General features: G+C 49.5%; 1 protein-coding gene across 5 annotated transcripts in view; it reads left to right on the top strand.

Moving 5' to 3' along the window:
- PCNT (pericentrin) overlaps positions 1–20174 on the top strand; it is a 108475-nt gene that overhangs the window by 42609 nt on the left and 45692 nt on the right. For all 5 annotated transcript variants that reach the window (XM_045852385.1, XM_045852383.1, XM_045852381.1 and 2 more), the window contains 6 exons: positions 8258–8404; positions 10267–10418; positions 12469–12629; positions 12838–13076; positions 15482–15644; positions 16479–16691. In XM_045852385.1, coding sequence (XP_045708341.1) covers positions 8258–8404; positions 10267–10418; positions 12469–12629; positions 12838–13076; positions 15482–15644; positions 16479–16691 — 1075 coding nt within the window. The remainder of the gene's footprint in view (positions 1–8257; positions 8405–10266; positions 10419–12468; positions 12630–12837; positions 13077–15481; positions 15645–16478; positions 16692–20174) is intronic.

The raw sequence follows: 20174 nt of genomic DNA, 5'->3' as shown, positions 1-20174 counted from the left end.
GGCGTTCTCCGACTGAGATGGCATCCCCTCAGCCATCTCAGCCCTCCTGGTGTCCCCTCTGCACTCTCAGGCTCCCCTTAGTGTCCCTTCAGCCCCCTCAGTCCTCCTAGTGTCCCTTTGGCATCCCATCTGCACTCTGTGTCCCCTCAGCTCATTCAGGTCCCCTCAATGTCCCTTCAGCTCTCTCAGTGTCCCCCAGCCCCTTGAGTTGTGTCCTGAAGGGCCATCACAGAGGGTCAGGTGGCATCCAGGAAGCTGCTTCACTAAAGGGAGAACAGGTGGAGGTTGTGAGACGGACAAGCCATCGACCTGTCAGTACCTTCACTGTGTAGTCACTCTGGTGAACGGCACGGGACGGGGGTGCTGCAGGTTCCGTGAGCTCCTGTGTAAGGTGGGCACTCTTCCCCACCTGTCCAAGGGGCTGGAACCCACCTGTGTGGCAGCCCCTGCAGCCCCACTGCACAACTGTGGTTTGCAGATCAGGCTCCAGGGGCAGTGTCTGGGAGGGTGGCACCCCGAGTGTGGTCGGCTGTCCCCCTCTCCTGGACACTGCTCTGAGACCTGCGGACACGCTGACTGTGTCCCAGTCTCTGTCGTTTCCCTTTTCATGGTGCTCACCTGCCAACACCCTCCTGCTGAGGAGTCTGAGCTGCCGCTGCCGCAGTCCTGCCCATTTTATCTCTTTGTAACGTGAAGAGCCTTACACGTTTTGGAACAGTGCCATTTATGTTCTTTGCTGAACAGATTTTACTTGTGTTGCCTATTGTCTGGTGCTCCCAGGGCTTTGGAGGAGTATTTTTACAGTTGTACCCGTTCAAGGACGTTCTCTCTCTACTCTGCTGCTAAGGCTGTGAGTGTGAGATATTCTGAAGTGAATGGCCTTTCCGACTAGCTGGTTTCACAAAAGAAAACAATGGCGTTGCCCTGGCTGGTGGGGCTCAGAGGACTGAGCGCCGGCCCGGGTACCAAAGGGTCATCGGTCCCTTTCCCACTCAGGGCACAAGCCTGGGTTGTGGGCCAGGTCCCCAGTGGGGGCGCGTGTGAGCAGCAACCACTCATTGTTTTTTCTTTTCCTCTCTCTCCCTCCCTTCCCTTCTCTCTAAAAATAAGTAAACTCTTTTTAAAAAGAAGAGGAAAAGAAAACAGTGGCATATGGGGGTTGGGATGTGCTGTTCCTGCCCCTATTTTATTTTAACCTTTCGTTGGAGAAAACTTCAGCACACACAGAAATAGAGCAGCTCAGTAAGACTTGGCTACCCAGCGGAGTGAGTGGCAGTCCTACCCCTGCCTCTGTTGTTTAAGCAAATTCCGGATGTCATGTGTTTTCAGTATCTGAAAAGGAAGGCCTTTTTCTCCCCGATGTAACATAACCACGATCCATTCTTACCTAAACAATTAGGTTGGCTCTTAATTTCATCCCACACCCAGCCCGCGTTGCAGTCTCCTCCTCTGGGTGTTCACATCAGGACCACACAGGGTCCTACTTGCACTGGGCCTGTTCTTACGGCTTCCTGGGGTGACGGCCGGCATTTTCCCTTACTCCCCGTGAACATGATCCCGGTCAAGTTCTCACACTTGGTGTGAGCACTTGTAGGTGGTGGCCTGTTCCTCCTGCGGTCTTCCCTCAGGCTCGCCGCAAACAGATATTACGTAAAGCCTTGCTGGGCATTTCTTGGGATGCCAGAGTCGTTGTCCCCAAAATAGCTGGGACGTGCTGTTCTTCCTCTGTGAATGGGTGTTATGTGGGTCACAGATATCTTTGCACCTGTTAGAAAAGCAGTGTCACTTATCAGAAGAGTATTTAACACGTGTGTGCGAGGCGACTGGGCCACTCTCCAGGCTCCCCCCTCTGCAGTGCGGTGGGGAGGAGACGGCCCTGATGGGAGTTGGCTGGGTGTCCCCTTCTTGGAGGCGTGCCTCCGTGGGGGACTCTGCCTGGGGTGGCCCCGCCATGCAGGGTCTGGGTCTGGAAGAGAAGGAAACCAAAGTGCGACCAGCACCGATTGCTCAAGGCAGTTTCATCTTTTCTTGGTAAACACTAAGAAACTGAACGTCTATTTGTATGACAGTTTTTGAGAACTTTAAGAGAATCTGCGGTCAGCTTAGATAGAGTTTGAATGTCTCTAATTCATTGAATTAGAGTTTGAATGTCTCTATGGGTCATTATCATTTGCATTTATTTTTATTACTATGCTGGTGTTCTTTGTGCAGTACTACTTATTTTTTCTTCTCCAGGCACATCTATTGTGTTTTCTTAATGGCTACATATATATAAATCATTATATAAAATATAAAATATATGTATGACATTTTCCCGATAGTTCTGTGGATTTCTAGAAAAACCTAACAATAACTTCTAATAAAAATCTTCCTCTTATATTGGCCTTGCCTAGAATATGCCAGATTAAACAGAATTTTACACAAGTCTGGACCTGGAAATGATTGTCTATAAAAGGGGTTTGATGGGTAATCCCGTGGGTCAAACCTTCTTTGATCCTGTGCAGTCATGTCAGGGGTGGCACTGGCCTAAAGACCTGCCCTTTGCCAAGTGTCCAAAGCCACCCCAGGGTACTGGGCCTTTGAGGTGGCTCATTGGGTGCTGCCTGCAGCCTTTCCTGAGTGTGCCTTGGCCACCCTCCCTCACCCTCGAAACAGCCTTGCCGGGCTCCTGTGTGTCTCCTGTGGGTGTTCCACCACAGCACACTGCCACACCTGCTCTTGGCCTCCATCATGGGCACCTCTGCAAGGATTTTGCCCCAGGCCTGGGGGTGCCCTGGGCAGGACAGGCACACAGTGTCCCCATTGCTCCTCACAGGCGGACAGTTGGAACCGGTGCTCTGAGTTCGCTGCTCGTCTGCCAGACTTGTGCTGTCTTGTTAGACTGCGTGTGTCCGTCAACTGCCTTCAGGTCCTCCTGAGACAAAGCGAAGGTTAAAAATGAGTGACGTGCTTAGCTTCCAGCTGCCCATAGGGACTGCTGCTCCGTGTTGGGGGCAGACGAGGAAGGTGCCTGACATCATCGGGGGTTGGTTCTTTGGTTTTTCATCTTTCCCAGCCAGGGACCCATGGAGACCCTAACCTCAAACAGAAGGCTGCCTTTCTCTGTTTTTATATATTAGCCTTCTATGAAAAATTTTTTGCCTCAAGAACATGATCTATGGCTCAAAAGGGTTTCCCAGGAACCACAAGTATAGCCCCTGGCTCCTAGCCAGAGCATTTGGCGGGTGGCGGTGAGCGCACAGGTTTGCTGCCAGAGCCCGCTTGCTGAAGGTGCCCGGGGAAGCGCCCTGTGCCTGTGCCGCAGCTCGGCTCGGGGGCGCAGAGAGCTGACCTGCTGTGACTCAGTTTTCACCTTGACTGTGGATCATGGTCTGGCAAGTCCTGGGAAACTTGGCCTTTTCTTGGGAATTTATGTTTTCTTAGGTTTTCCGGTAAACCTAACAGCGGGTGGAAATATTTCAGATGAGGTCTCTTTGGGGAAAGGGGCTGTGGCTCCTATCCTTTGGCCGTGGCCCCGCGATCTGTGGGGCCTGCTGGTGCTGGGGCTTTGTTCTCCTGTTCGCTAGTGTCTGTGGTCAAACCCGGTTACTCTCAGGACTGCAGTGTCCTTCCTAGCTGTGCACGACCTGTCGTGGGGTGTGAATGAGACAATAAAGCACTTTGCAGACTTGGCAGTTTCATAACTCAGAAACTGTGCTTGAGCCCTTCCTTTCAGAGGATTGGAATTAACTCTGTTTCAGGCGAAAACGTTTATAGAAATGGTCTGTGTTAATTCACAAATGGTATAATTTTCTTGCTTTGCCAGCAGGCTGTTTTCTGAACTTTGTCACTGAGGTGGGAACCCAGAGCCGACAAACAGTGGCTCACAGGTTTTTGCGAGCAGTGACCTGCCTTCCCTGTGTGTCATCACCGTGCAAAGGCGTGGAGTAGGGTGCTCTCCAGAGTTGACACATGTCCGTTTGTAAGGTCAGAGCTCGGCGTCCACCTTCCCTTCCTCGTTCAGGCAGGGCGCCCCGGTGCCGGTGGAGTTGGAAGCACCGTGTGCAGCTCCCTGGGCTGAGCTGGAAGAGGAGGCCAGTGTCTGTGGCTCTGTGGTCAGGAGACCGCGCCGCCGGCCTGCCAGTCTGCGACAGTGCTGGGTTAGCAGCGATCTGTTTTACTGCTCTTCTTTCTCGTATGCGAAGTAAAGAAGAAAATTTTACTCTGAGTTAATTTTGATACGCAAAATTAAAACAAACTTTTCATTGTCTTAGAAACAGACTTTTCTAGGCAATTTTTAAAATTTATTTTTATATCTAAATTGGGTGGTTAGCATAGCTTTTCTGCTAAGAAATTGTCAAATGTTTTAAATCTGAGAAAGTTTGTCGTATTACCTTGCTTTGGTGACTCAGCATCAAGCACATCAAGGCTCTTCTTGTTTTTCTTTTTGATTATTATTTTTTATCCTCACCCGAGATGCTTAGAGAGAGGAAGAGAAGGAAGGAGACAGAGGGAGAGAAACATTGGTTAGCTGCCTCCCCCGCCCGACCTCGCATGCACCCCAGCCTAGGACAAAACCCGTGACCTTTCAGTCTACAGGACGACGCTCCAACCCACCGATCCACAGCAGCCAGAGCAAGGCTCCTCTTGTATTAATGAGCTGTTTTCACAGAAGGACTTCTGTGTGAGACCTTTGCTTCTCGTGATGACTTTTACTGTAGGTTTGTTTTGTTTTTTAATGACAGTTTTATTGAGATGTAATCATGTATCATAAGAATCACAATTGTACATTTCACTGGCTCTCAGTATTTTCGCCAAGTTGTGCAACTGTGCCTGCTGTCCAGTTCCAGGACATTCGTGTCACTCCCCACCCGTGAGCGGTCTCTCCTCTCTGCTGGCCCCTGGCAACCACACATCTACTTCCTGTGGACTGCCTTTCCTGGACACGGGGTAGAAGATGAACCATACAACGTATGGCTTTTTGTGTTTGGCTTTTTCACTCAGCGTAATGTTCTTTAGGTTCATATATGTTGTAGCATCTGTCAGCACCTGCTGTTTGCTTTCTGTATATCTGAATGTCTCTTTTCCCCTCTAATCTTTCATTACTGCCTTCTTTTCAAAAATGTTTAAGGATGTTATTTATTTATTTTTAGAGAGAGGGGAAGGGAGGTGGGAGGGAGAGAGAAAGAGAGAGAGAGAAACATCGATGTATGAGAAGTACATCTATCGGTTGTCTGTCACACGCCCCCAGTCAGGGACCTGGCCTGCGGCCCAGGCATGTGCCCTGACTGGGAATTGAACTGGTGACCTTTTGGTTCACAGGCCAGTGCTCAGTCCACTGAGCCACATCAGACAGGGCTCAAATTTTCTTGATTTTTATTTTTTTAGTAGTTTTGAGCTATTTTCTTAGTGCTCGCCCTGGGGCACAGGTGGCAGACACAAGGCCCATGGTCCGAATCCGACCCTCCACTTTGGTCTATCCTCCCAGCACCTTGTTTCTACCCGGTGGCAGTGCCAAGCTCTTGTTTAACTGTTAAGGATAGTTATGTTTATACGGTCCTAAAGTTACATTCAGCGACTGGGAGACTGATGTGGACCCCCCACCCCAGGTATAAATGAGTTTGAAACCCCTGCCCTAGGTATTACAGTGAACATCTTGTAACATTGTAGTTCATATTAATACTAACTTAAGGTTAATAGTTTACAAAATCATTCTGCTTATATAGCTTCATTCCTTCCTCACTCCTTTGTGTTAATGTTGTTGTACAAAGTATATCTGTATGCATTTTATGTTTATTGCTTTATGCAGTTATCTTTTATATTTATCTGTATAGTTACCTACTAATTCTTCATGTGGATTCAAGTTACTGTCCAGTGTCCTTTCATTTTAGCCTGAAGAACTCCTTCTACTCTTTCCTTCAGAGCAGGTCCACTAGTGGTGAATTCTCTTAGTTCCTGTTTATCTGGGAATATCTTAATTTCTCCCTCATTTTGGACCGAGTTTCCTGGATACAGAAGTCTTGGTTGACAGTCTTCCTTTCAGCACTTTGACCTTGTCGTCTCCCTGCCTCTTGCCCTCTGGTGTACGATGAGAAGCCAAGCTGGCTGTTCCGAGCGTCCCTCGTGTTGAGCTGCTTCCCTCTTGCTGCTTCCAGACTCTGTCTCTTTCAGCAGTTTGCTTATGGCGTGTCAAGGTGTGGATGTCTCTGAGTTTATTCTGCTTGGCATTCACTGAGCTCATACATGTAGGCTCCTACTTTTTCCATCAAATCTTGGCTACTATGTATTTCCGAGTATTCTTTCTGCCCTGTTGGCTTTCCCCTCTCCTCTGGGGTTCCTGTTGTGTGTGCATTGGTCTTTGATGCTGCCCCCCACACCTTTGAGGCTCTGCTTACTTTTCTTCATTCTTTTTCTTTCTGTTCCCCCGACGGACCTGTCCTCATGCTTGCCGATTGTTCTGCCCACTTGCATCTACTGTTGAGCTCCTCTAGTGAAGTTTTCATTTCAGCAATTCCACTGTTCAGCTCCAGTGTCTCTTTGGTTTCTTTTATAATTTCTCTTCGTTGTGAGGTGCTTAGGTCGGATCATGCCATCAGGGCTCTGGCAGGCAGTTAACCGCGCTGCGTCAGCTTTCACTCCTGCTTGTGCAGAGCTACAAGGCGAGGGGGAGGTGAGGGCTCAGCATCTTCTTATGTCTCTGGGCATGTGCACAGCCCTGCACATGCTCATCCTTTCTTAAGTTCCTGGGTATATGTGGGAGCTTTTTAAAGCCCCCTGTTAACATCCATTTCCTAGTGTTTCCTGTTAGTCTTTTGGTCAGCCTCTTTTAGCACCAGCTGTTGCCACAGCCTTGGTCCACGTAATGTTAAGCTGCTGATTGGGACAAATGGCTTGAGCATAGCATTGTTGAGACAGAGTATGCTCTGCCATGGGTCAAATGAAGAATAGCTCTGAGAGTGGAGCATTTCAGTGAGCTCCAGGACGGGCCAGTTCCTGACGGTTGCCAGGTGGCACTGTGGGGGAGCCCTAACCTCCCCCAATGGCTGCTGGGCTGCTGCTTTCAGACTGTCCCTGAGGTTGAAGTGATGGGATTAGGGTGCGTTCAAATGCCCCAAAGCTTGCTGCTCTGGTGGATACCCAGCCTTTGTTTGCTGTGGGAGGAACTCAGTCCAGGGGAGCTCTCCCTCCTGCCGCAGATGAAAAGAAATCATCCAGGACACAATGTTGTTGTTCTGGTGGGAAAGTGTGTGTGATTCCCTCTAGTGGGGAATGCCCCAAGCCTAGCCTTTTTCCCAAATGCCTTTTATTGGGAGTGGTTTGTGTAGGCGTATGCAGCATACATGCATAGTTCATCATTCAATGTCGGAAAGGCTATAGTCATACAAAAACAGGTATTGTCTATAGATAACAGATGAAGGAACACAGAGATGTGTCATAGGTCAGGCTCTGTTCGTCATGCTGACGCCAGAGGGTCTTTAAGACATGTTTCATGAGGTAAGGAATTTACTCCTTATGCCTTGAACTTAAACATCTGGTTTATATCTACAGAGCCATACAAAGCAAAGCAGAGTAAGCTTCAAAGGGTACAATGTATTTATCAGGCCTGGTTCCCAAAGGAACCCTCGGTATTAGAGTTGGGTCATGTCTGCCTCCTGCCTTACCTGGTTTTCCAGGGAGACTTAGCAGTCCCTTTCAGAGCCTGTTCTCTCGGGGCTGCAGTCTCCGAAACCTCACAGAGCAGTCCCCATCAGTTTGCAGTAAACACTGCAAACTATTTGTGAGCCTTTCTTAATTTCCAGAGCCCTGAAAAAGTTGATTTTGATGTTTTTGCTAGTGTTCCCAAGAGTGCTCTTGTAGAGGGATGGACTATAATTCTGAAAGTGCTACCTCTGTAGTTTTTTGAATAAAGAAAAAGTTTATTTCACTTCATTAATATAGCTTAATTTGTTAGGTGAACTTTATTTAAACTTTTTTTATTTAAGAAGAAACAGTGTTTATTTTTAAAAACAAAGGAACTTTGGTTTCTAAATGTTTTGGGTTTTGATGGTCATGATGCCTTCTTGATGGAGAATTTCTTAATGTGACCATTTGGCAAGTACGTGTTCGCTGTGGGTGGTGGCCTTGGCCCTTTCAATCCCTTTTTTTTTTGGCACAACAGTGTATGGATCGGTACATATTTGTTGAATGAACTAAGTTCTAGTGAACAGCAGAGAAATGAAACGAGCGTTATTTTGTACCTTAATGGCATTTTTTTGTTCTTAATCATGTTTCTGTACAGAGTGAATTTGAACGTGAAAAGAAAGCTGCTTTGCATGAAACAAAGGAGAGACACAGACTGGAGTGTGAGCAGGCACGGTCCCTCCACCAAAAAGAGAAGGAGACTTTGTCCCTGCAGCTTCAGGAGAAGAACAACCAGATTGTGCAGGTGCGTAGACTTGCCTTTGCCTCTTGCTTTTTGTGTATGTGGTAAAAACATGAGAAACATGAAAATTTCCATTTTAACCATTTATAAATGCACAGTTCGGGGGCAGTAATCGCATCAACACTGTTGTGCAGCCGTCACCAGCTTCCATTTCCAGAATTTTACTATCTTCCCGAACTGAAACTCTGTCCCCATTAAACACTCCCTATTCCCCTTCCCCAGTCCTGGGCACTTAACCACCTCCTTCCTGTCTGTGTGAATTTGAGATGTGAAATCATACCGTATGTGCCCTTTCGTGACTGGCTCATTTCACGGAGGGTGTCCTGAGGGTTCGTCCACGTTGTAGCCAGCGTCAGAATGTCCTTCCTTTCTAAGGCGGAGTATTCCTTTGGATTCATGCTGATGTGAGAACTGTTCAAACCTGTAGAGAGTTTTTGCTTTACTTTTAATTTACGTTTTTATTCTCATCCAAGGACATGTTTTCATTGCTGAGAGATAGATAGAGAGAGACAGACAGGGAAACATCAGTGTGAGAGACAAACATCAGTTGGTTGCCTTCTCTTACACGCCCCAACTGGGGATTGAACCCACAACCTGGGTATGTGCCCTGACTGGGAATCAAACCCACGACCTTTTCGGTCAGTGGAATGACACTCCAACCAACTGAGCCACACTAGCCAGGGCCGTAGAGAATTTTAAAAGAAATCCTTTGAGCCAACTGATGGCCTGCCGGAAGTAAGCTCTCAAATACTTCAGAGGATAACTGTGTGCAGTTCTTTCTATGCCTTTGGGATTACGGAGGGGATGTGAGGAAGATGACGTGACGGTGGGAGAAGACAAGGCCGGGGTTAGTTACAGTACAGTTCACAAGGTCCCGTCTCCCTGGAGGTTGGGGAGGTGTACAAGCAACAATTTAAATTTTAAAATTTAATAGAATTATTTCTCTAATTTTTCTGGTCATTTTTGTTAAGATGTTTATTTGCCTCTTGGTCATATGTTAGGATCTTCTCTCACCTGCTGTGTGCTTTTGGCAAAGGAAGGGAGCAGGACAGGCCAAGGAGAGTCTGCTGTCCCACAGGCTGTCGGAGTGGAACCAGCCCTTGTGGTGGCCTGTGTGCCCTGGCACCAGCCATGGGTGCAGCTGACCTGAAAGTCATGGATATGGGGCTCAGTGCATGTCAGCTCATTGGTCCCTTGTAGCTGTGGGTTGTCCGGTTGTCCTCCAGAGAGGTGGGACTGGGGTGCAGGTGGTCCCACTGGGCACGTGCATGGTCAGTTGTATCCTCTGTTCTTTCATCCTCCATGGGGAGGACACCCGTGTTCTCATCAGTCAGCTGGACCAAAACCAAGAAGTTGCTAAGTTGCTGCTGTTGGCGATGAGCTCAGGGACTCAGGTTGCTATGTTGCTGGAAGACACATATTCTTTAAGCTTCTCGCGTGATCCGGGAGCCCGTGGTAACTGGCGCCGCCTACCCACCCAGCCCACTGAGACACTGAGGTCATTGACTTTTTGTTTTTAGGAGAAATTTATAAGAGGGATCTTCACTTGTCTGGCAACTGATTTTTACTCTGAATGACCAGAAAAGAGATTTTGTTTTGAGTTACTAATTGGTGAGAATGATCTCTGATGAACTGTCCCCTCTCCCCCTCAGGGCTGGCAGGCTGGAGGGGCTGTGTATTCCGTTTCTGTAGGCAGAGAGTAATGCAGCAAAGACTGTACTAATAACGTTCACCTTTAATCACTACCTTGTTCGGTTTTTGTCATTCTTATTAAGTTGAATGATGAAAGTTATGAAACCTCTTTATAGAAGTTTATTTTTAACTAAATTATTTTAACTAAAGCTTTGACAATTTTTCCTCAACAGCTGGAAGGCCGGATTTTATCCTTAAGTTGTGAGATAGAAGAGCGCCGTTCAGAGCTGGAGACGTTGCAGCAGAGGCGGGACAGGGAGAACCGGGAAGGCACGAACCTCATCTCAATGCTCAAGTCCGACGTGGACCTGTCTCACAGTAAGAGGTCAGCACCCTCCTCTGCCTCTGACCCCGAGCACACATTGATGTCTGGGAAAGGGGACCCTTGTGCTGCATGATTCTTACCATTTCAAAGGACTTTAGCCCTGGCTGCTGTGGCTCAGTGGATTGAGTGCCAGCCTGCAAACCAAAGGGTCACTGGTTTGGTTCCCAGTCAGGGCGCATGCCTGGGTTGTGAGCCGGGTCCCTGGTAGGGGGCATGTGAGAGGCAACCACACATTGATGTTTCTCTCCCTCTCTTTCTCCTTCCCTTCCCTCTCTCTAAAAATAAATTAAACTGAAAAGATTTTAAACATTAAGGTAAGTAGTGAATGGTGTCCAGACCTGCATACCCACCATTTTAGAATTAAGGGGAGGAATGTGAAGAAGATCATGAAAAAAAAGCTTCATGTTTTTGCCTACAAAATTTGGTGCTATCATGCAGGCACAGTTAGCGATCTGCAGAATTTTCCCCCATGTTTCGTCTCGGTTTTAGTTATGCTTGTCCTGTCTACTAGTCTGGAGTGTTTCTGGAACTGTTCAGTTGTTTATTTGCATCTGATGTCAGGAAATTCATTTTTGTCTGCCTGAGCAGCTACTCAGCGTCCCGCTTGTGGGCAGACCTTTTTCTGGGCCCTTTCATCTGAGCTGTGCCCAACAACTCGTCTCTGCCCAGGGTCTTCTCTGGTTGTCCTGCACTGACCTCGAGGGTAAAGAGAGACCAGGCAGGATGGGCCGGCCTGGCTTGTTCCTGAGCTCCAAGTATGGGATCCATGTCTTTCTCGCTAAACAGGTCCCGACCAGGTCTCGTTTTATTCTTTCAAAAGCATCATAATTCTCTGTGAAGATGTGCATGCTTTTCTAGCACTTGTTTGTAGCAACTGTGGTTTTCCGTGGACTTGGCAATTGCCCTGAGCCACTACGGTGAGTGCAAGTAGAGTGCACAGGCTCTGTGGCCAGCAGCTCTGCATGTGGGAAGGACGTGGCAGAGGGCAAATGATCCCCAGGTGTTTGGATGTATGTCCAGCCAGGCGAGCAGCAGCTGTAGATGCCCGGGCACCACAGCAGTTTGGCATTTAGGTGGGTCATCACAGGAACCAGGGCTTGGCATGGTCTGGACAGGGTGCGAGGAGGAGGTGGGGCCATCTTCGAGGGAGCCTTTTGGCGTTTTCTCTCAGAGCAGAGCCAGCACTTGCCCTCCCTGACCCACCATCTCTGTGGTCATTCTCTTACCTTTCCCCGAACCTTAACCTCAGGGCCCTGGGCAGCTGTTAGGCCGGCTAACCCCCAGGAAACTGTGAGGCCACCCGCCCCCCAAGGTTTGTGTGTTCCATGCAGTCTGCCCACTGTCCTCTCATCTCTCCTCCCACTGCCTCCTTGTGTCCCTCACTGGCAGTGTTAGCTCTGGGGGGCGAGGCTCTCTGCCTGTTCTGCTCAGTGCTGTCTCCCGTGCTGGGAGCACTACCTGTGTGGGGCCTTTGGCAGGGAGTGCACCTGTGAACGGGTGGGAGTGGCCGAGCCCATGTCCTGCCCTCTTTGGCCCCACACAGCTACAGGCAAACTGCACACCAGCTGTAGCAGTTTGCCTGTAGCTACATCCTAGGCAGAGTCACCACGGCAGACCAGCTGGATGGGCTGGTCTGAAGGGTATGTAGGGCTTGGAGACAGGATTCAGGCTGAGTCCTGGTCCTGTGAAGAATAAACCTCACTGACCTCCATAGTATGTGTGGCCCCAGGGAGAGGCATGGGAGAGCCTCCGTGCACTTGGGCTGTGGTTCAGGTGTGAATAGATGACTCACAAAGGTCAGGGCCCTGAGGGTCAGGGAGGCTGTGCCATGGAGACGGGCGGGGTTTGTGTATCCCTGGGGAGAGCAACTGTGGGCCCTTGCCCTGTGCTGGTCGCTGGAGGCCGACTCCAGAGACACATGCTGAATGAACAATAACAGCATAATTTAAAGATGAGGAGCATTAGCAGCAAGGTCTGCTCTGCTCCGTTGCAGAGCCACCCAGCTGGGATCCCAGCTGAAAGTGGCCACGCACTGTGCTTCCCCTCCCAGGACAGCTCTCCAGGAGACCCTGCAGAGGCTGCTGGGCCTGTTTGGAGAGACAGTGAAGGCTGCTATCATCCTGAAAAGCCGGATCAGTGAGCGTGTGGGTCTCTGCCTGGAAGACGAAAATCTGCCCAAATTGAGGCTGGGGGGCCAGTCCCCATCTGCAGGTGAGCACTGAACAGGCCACGTGTAGCCCCCAGATCCGGGTACCACAACCCCCCTGGACTGTGCCCCCTCCTGCTAGCACTGGTGAGCCCACTTCTTGTTGAAATGGGGTGCTGTCCCCAGTGACATGGGCGTGCTTATTCCTGATCCTGTGTCGGGTCACTGTGCACGTTTCTCTGTGGCTCAGGCCTCTGTGTTTGCTCTGCGTAGCTGCAGCACTGGATGAGACATGGCCTGGGCCCGACGTGGCCCTGACAGAGCTGGATAAAACTTTGACTGAATGCACCGAGGTGTCTTCCATGGCTGAGATCAGCAGCCACATCCGTGAAAGCTTTTTCATGAGCCCAGAAAGTACACTGGAGTGTGAGCAGCCCATCAGGAGCATGTACCGGAGCCTTGGCCTGGCAGTGGACAGCCTCCTGGAGATGGCCCTGGACTCCTCCAAGCAGGTGAGACACGGGCCACTCTGCACCAGCCTTGCCACCAGTTCTTTGCTCTGTGGCCCCATTCTGGCCCCTGCACTAACGTTCTGCCTCAGAGGACAGTGGGTGAATGAGTAAGTGGGTTGTATAGATTGGTGGGCCTTCTTCCATAGTGTTTCTGATTCTCACCGGCCCCACAAGGTGCGGATGGATGCTTTGATTCTCTAGGTGGACCTAGCCTCTTTCTATTCTCCTGCATCTGTTTGGGGTCAGAAACTGTTGATTCTGCTGCTCAGACCCCCCTTTGCCACCCCCACTAGGGGGTGGAAAGGGTCACTGTCTTCCTCTGAGAGACTCCTTGAGGAGAAGTCTTTTCTGAACCAACATTTTTGAGGTGTAGTGGACTTGCTGTGAATAAAAAATGAAACCTCAGCATCCTTAACTTAGATGATGTATAATTTAGCCCATTTCTATTTTAATTTTTCTTTCATTTTTAAAAAGAAATCCTCACCTAAGGATATGTTTATTGATTTTAGAGAGAGAGGAAGTCGGGGAGGGAGAGAAGCATTGATGTGAGAAACATCAATCAGTTGCCACTCGTACACGCCCCATTCAGGGGTCAAACCTGCAACCTTTTTGGTGTACGGAATGATGCTTCAACCAACTGAGCCACCCAGCCAGGGCTCTGCTTTTCACTATGTACTATTTTAGTTCCACGTTCAATGTATTTACATTCAAAGATTGTCACTGAAAAAAGGAATTATTTAGGTTAACCCTTTTAGGACATTTTAGATAATAGGAGACACATTACATAGGAATAAGTGAAAGCAGTAAAGAGATTCTTTTTTTCCCAAAGTTTGTCCAGTTAAAAAATAAGCACTCAGCCCTGGCTGGCATAGCTCAGTGGATTGAGCGCAGGCTGCAAACCAAAGTGTCGCAGGTTCGATTCCCAGTCAGGGCACATGCCTGGGTTGCAGGCCATGACCCCCAGCAACTGCACATTGATGTTTCTCTCTCTCTCTCTTTCTCCCTCCCTTCCCTCTCTAAAAATAAATAAATAAAATCTTTTTAAAAAATAAGCACTCTTATGTGGAACTTCACTATTTGAATCTCAGAAACAGAGTGATGTTCCTCCCTCAGGGCAGGCGGGCAGAGCAGCAGTGTCAAGACCTGACATCTTCTCATGCCCTCCCCCCCCCCCCGCCCCTACCCCCCGCCTGTCCCTCTTTCACCTCTCATCTTCTTTCAAAGCCCGGACAGGTTTGGGCAGCAGCCAGCAGATCATGCGGTGCTTTTGCTTGTGTCCCTTACCCCCAAATGTCATTACATGGAAACACACACCCATCTATGGACATCTGCAGGTGTCACCAGGCTGCAGCCCTCCCCTGATGTTCAGCTAGGTGCCCTTGATATTCATGGGCCCACGCTTGCTTTTCCTGTGTCCTGCTCCTTAGAAGTTTACAACATCGAGTGCGTTCCACAGGGAGGTTGACCATCCCACCAGCAGGGAGCAAGTGGGGCGTGTGGGAGGGAAGGCAGGACAGGGTTTGGGGAGATGGGGTGAGTGGAGCAGAGTCTTGGGAGGTGGGCAGGGCAGTGGCAGGAGGGAAGTGAGAGGCCTGCTCAGGCCAGGTGCAGTGATGGGACTGCCTGGCGGCTGTGTGGCAGGGCCAGATGTCCTGAGAGGACAGAGGCTGTGAGAGGCAGCCTTGGGTGCTGTTTTCAAGGTAAAACCAACAGGTTTTCTTAGTAGCTGAGTTGCATCAAGTACATGGATGGCCCAGGCTAGGCGCCGAGTTGTCTGTCTGGACAGCTAGGAGCAGTCATCTTGAATTCAGAGATAAATTAGGACCCCGCAGCCTGTAGATGGATGGCCTGGGATCCTCAGAATGGGCATGCCTACTAGAGGAGCTGGCAAGGAAGGGAAGATTGGGGCCCATGGCTGAGGCATGAAGGGGCATCCAGAGAGGCCAGGGAGGCCTCATGGTGACTGGTCAGGGAGGTAGAAAGCATCAGGTTTCCTGCTCATTGTGGTGACTGTCCCCAGGGTGACTGCTTGTGGTGACTTCTTCCCGCCCTTGGGGCCTTTCCCATCTTCTTCTCTAACTGTGGATCTGGCGGCTCATCCCCACCCAGGTACCAGGCTCTCAGTGGTCATGTGCCCTTAACAGTGTTGCCATGCAAAGACATGTGCATCCACGGTTCATAAGTGCGTGATTCTGGTTGGTCCTATGTGCACAGAATTGTTCATTGTTGGAAATTTGTTGAATGAACAACTTTCTTTAGTAATTGACATAACAGTGAACATGGAAGCTGTTGTTTCTTGTGGGATGTTAATGATTTCACCAGAATTCTAAGCAAGTAGAATTCTATTGGGATTAGTGTAAGCTTTGATTATTTTTGATATGCAGTTCCAATTTTCAAATTTTCAGCTGGAGGAAGCACGTCAAATTCATGCTCGTTTTGAGAAAGAATTTAGCTGTAAGAATGAGGAGGTAGCCCAGGTCGTTAGAAAACACCAGGAGTTACTGGAACGCCTGGAGGAGGAGAACTCGGCCAAGACGCAGCTGACTCTGGAGCTGCACAAGGCGGAAGGTGAGTAGCTGGTGGGCCAGCGAGGATAGGCTGGTACCAGGCACTGCCTTGCTAAGAGGAGGTATTAGCACAGAATTTATTTATTTTTAGAGAGGGAAAGGGAGGGAGAAAGAGAGGGAGAGAAACATCAGTGTGTGGTTGCCTCTCACACGCCCCCTACTGGGGACCTGGCCTACAACCCAGGCATGTGCTCTGACTGGGAATTGAACCGGCAACCCTTTGGTTTGCAGACCAGCATCCAGCCACTGAGTCACACCAGCCAGGGTAGCAGAGAATTTCTTTTAAACAAATGGTGTGAGGTATTAGCGACTTTCCTCAGTGGAATGGATTTCCTTTGGGAGGAACTGTGGTAGCTTTGGGGACAGTCAGAGTTGCAGCAGACAGGTTTGTGGGCCATCCTGTCCCCTGGTACTTACTGTCTGCTGCTTTTTGGGCAGCAACAACCAGAGTGTTTCATGGCATGGTGAGATGTGAACTTTCATCTTCCCATCACAGGTGATGGGCCGTGAGTGTCCCCACAGTCACCACTATGACTGCTTCTGACTCCTGAGACTCTGGTGTCTGGCACGAACAGTGGCCCTGTGTGCCAGACACTTGGCACAAATGGGTGTGTGTAAATGGGTGCTCACAGGTGCATTGCCTTGTCTGGCAGCTCCCACACATGCTTGGGAATGTGGGGTAGCCCTGTGCTGTTTAGCTAAGAACCAGGCATAGGTGTAACCACTCAGCTCTGATGCTGGTGCCAGGGCTGCTCTCGTCTGCCCTCGTCTGCCCGGCTGCTTCATTCACTCCTCCAGCTGGGCTTCAGCGGTCACGTCTCTCCTGCTTCCTCAGGCATCATCGAGGGATTCAAGGTGGAGAAGGCCAGCCTGCAGGAGGCACTGGGCCAGAAGGAGATGTCCGAGCAGGGCCTTGTGCTCGAGCTGGAGAGCCTGAAGCAGCAGCTTCATCGGGTGACTCGGCAGCAGGAAGAGCTCAAGGAGGAGAGCTCTGTCCTGTGGCACCAAAAGGAAGTGGCAGCTGCAGAAGCGGAAGAGAGAGAAGCTGGTAAGAAAAGTCCATTCCAGGGTTGGAGGGTGGACTGTGGGCAGCAGCCCAGCTACCTTTTGTGGGAGCCAAGCTCCACGTCTCTAGATGGTGGAGAGGAGAGACGGCAGCACTCTCCAGAGGGAACCTTTGTGTGTGTGCGTCTGTGTCTGTGTGTGGGCTCTGAGAGGGGTGCGAGGTCAGATCAGTGTCCACCTGTCCTCCTGGTTCTCCGTCTCTGAGGTGAGAGTAACCTCTGGCAAACGGGTCACTGGAAATGTCACCAGTCTGCTCAAAGTAAACAGCCAAGGCCTTGAAAAAAATAAGGGCAACTTAAAAACTTTATTTAAAATAAAAAAAAGTTCCTAATGTTAACCTTTACTAGGAAAACATAGGTTTAATGAAAGCTATTTCAGATTTTCAAATATTTAAGAACAGTCAAAATGTAAAAAGCGTAAAATGTTGAGTTCGTAGTAGCAGGTTTGTAACCATCCTGTGTGAGCTCAGCTTTCCCGTGTGACTTCAGTGGGTGGCCCCGTCTGTCCCTGTGCCTGCCCACCTGCTGCCGCGCCCACGCCCCAGACTGGGGGTGTGGCTGCTCATTTGTCTGGTGGGCAGAGCTCCCTGCCTCCTCCCATCCCCATAATCTCTGCCTTCACCGTGGATACAGCTCTGTGCCTGTGCTCCAAGCCTCAGTCATTTGCGGGCCACTGTCACCCATTCAGAAACTCACTTTCTCCCCTCAGATTAATTCTTTTTTTTTTTTTTAAAGATTTTATTTATTTATTTTTAGAGAGGGAAGGGGGGGGAGAGAGAGAGAGAGAAACATCACTGTGCGGTTGCTGGGGGTTATGGCCTGCAACCCAGGAATGTACCCTGGCTGGGAATCGAACCTGGGACACTTTGGTTCCCAGCCCGCGCTCAATCCACTGAGCTACGCCAGCCAGGGCTAGATTAATTCTTTTTAAAAGATTTTCCTCAATAAATAGCCTGCTTTTGACTTTGCTCACCGTTTCCATTTTCCTTGACTTTGAGCATGTCTCTGCAGTTTGTTGCCTTCCCGGTTCTGCAAGCCTGTCGGTGGGTGCTCGGCTCATTGGTGGGCACACGCATCCGACAGGCCTGCCAGTTCTTTAAGCAGACAGAGTTTGCAGGCAGTTCTTGGTTTCCATTCATGGGTAGCACTTTAAACTGTGTTTGTAATCCTTTCTAGACTCATCTTGCTCAGCTTTCTTTTGTGTGTATAGAGCATATTTCCTTTGTCCCTTTTTCATTTTTTGGTGTAAATTGTGGTATTAAAAATTAACTTAGCTTTCTTGTTTTTCCTTATATGTCAGTTTTTACCCCTTTTATTTTCGTTTTTCCTTATACTTCTAATTGTCTCTTGTGGATGTTATATAACGACTTTCTAAAAGGCTCAGCTCTGGGCGTCTCCTTTGCTCTGTTGAGCCAGGTTTTGTCGCTGTGTTCATGGTTGTTCGGGTCTCTTCCCTTGTTTTCTATTTCCCATGCTTCCTGGGGGTGCTCTGACACCCCCGCCCTCCACACACACACACGACTCATGCTGTGTGCCCCGAGTTCCTTCGGCACCGGCGTGCCCCCTCCCGCAGCACTGGAGCCTGTCCTGTCTCGCTCGCTCGTCTCTGTGCCGCCCCAGCCATGCACTGTCGGGCAAGGCATTGCCCGCATTTGTGTGTATGTTTGTGCACACACGTCTGTGAGTTGAGGGCTGTTTTTTCCTTAACGGTGTCAAAGAAGGAAAACTCTTAGACCTCGAGTATCTGAGATTTACCTTATTTTACCCTCATCCTTAAGTGAAATTATAGCTGAAAAGATATAATTCTGGATTTGATTTATTTTTCTTTAAAATGTGAGGGTATAACCTAACGTTTCCTTGAATCTAGTATTTCTGCTAAGGTGTCTTTACGTTGTTTCTTTTTTAAATTTGTAAAAAGATTTTATTTATTTATTTTTAGGGAGAAGGATGGAGAAAGGTAGGGCAACATCAGTGTTCGAGAGAAACATCGATGGTTTGCCTCTCACATGGCCTCCAAATGGGGACCTGGCCTGCAACACGGGCATGTGCCCTGACAAGGAGTAGAACCGGCGACCCTTTGGTTTGCAGGGAAGCACTCAATCCACTGAGCCACACCAGCCAGGGCTTATCTTGTTCCTTTGTAGATGTTTTTAGAAATGTCTCTTTGCTCTGGTGTTCTTATATGGCACTAGGGTAGATTTTTCGTACTTTTTCTGTTTACGGTCTATTATTTTTTGTTAAATCTGGGCATTTGTTTCTTCAGACATTTTTTTCCCTATTCTATCCTTTTCTGTCCCTCTGGAACTTTTTATAGGCTGTACGTCGCAGTGGGACAGACCTTTCTTTTAGGGGTATGGGGGCTGTCTCACACCCTGTCCAATCCAGACCCATGTTCACATGAGCACTGATATCTCTAGCCCGTTCTCCTCATCCTGAGGGTTGGGACACAGAGGTATGGGGCCAAATGAGTGCCACACAGCCCTGGGCCGTGGTACGGCTTCGTCCCAGCTGCCCAAGACCTGAGTGGCTCTGCTTCCGCTGGGTGTGGACCCTGCAGGCCCTGGTCCAGCCCTTCTGTGGCATTGTCTCCTTTTCACACCTGGCTGGGCTTCTCTGAGTTTTCCTAAGGCCGTGATCTCCCTGCAGAGAGGCCTGTGTGCCTGCAGCACCTCGGCACAAGCGGGAGCTGGGCCGGGGAGGGACTGGTCGTGGGAACCTCTCCTGGACCCAGAGCAGTCTCTCTTTCGCTTTGTTTTGTTATCAGGAAATTCTCGAGCTTTCTTTGGGATTCTCTGGGCTTGCTTTCATTTTCACCTCTTAACCCTGACCTAACTTCTCATTTGCTCTCTGTCCCTTACCCTCACTGTGCCACATAGTTGTGTACTCCCAGTTAGGGACTCAGCATGTGCCATCACACTGAAGGTGCCATCCACCCTGTGCAAGCTGTTTGACAAACTGCTAGCCAGCTGCACACCTGCCCCTCTCACCACCAGCACCCCCAGGTGCAGTCTGGGGGCCTTGGTCCTCGGTCTGCTTTGGGGCCTCATGATCAGATTTCCAAGAGTTTCGGGAGCTCCTGGCATCTCATGGGGAAATTCAGCTCTACCTCGTCTGTTTGTGTGGTGTGTGATATGTGGTGTGTTTCGGGGCAATGCCAGGTGTCCTGTGTGTTTTTCTCTGTCTCTTTTAAAAGCCTTTGGGGGCCAGGACCTGCTATGACACCTGCGCAAATAGTTCTGTCTCAGTCCATTCGGCTGTTGAGACAAAATACCGACTGGGTGGCTGAAAAATAACAGACATTTGTTGTCTCAGTCCTAGAGGCTGGTGGTCCAAGGTCAGGGTGCTGGCACAGTTTCCTTCCTGGGGAGGAGCCTCTTTCTGGGTCACAGACAGCTTTCTCACCATATCCTCACGTGCAGAGGGGCCAGGACACTGTCAGGGTCTCTTCTAGAAAGGCACTAACCCCA

The sequence above is a fragment of the Phyllostomus hastatus genome, unplaced genomic scaffold, assembly GCF_019186645.2.
Source record: "Phyllostomus hastatus isolate PE091 unplaced genomic scaffold, TTU_PhHast_1.1 phas_contig_948, whole genome shotgun sequence".
Taxonomy (NCBI): domain Eukaryota; kingdom Metazoa; phylum Chordata; class Mammalia; order Chiroptera; family Phyllostomidae; genus Phyllostomus; species Phyllostomus hastatus.
Note: the sequence above shows the minus strand (reverse complement) of the source record. Positions and strands in the feature narration are given on the sequence as shown.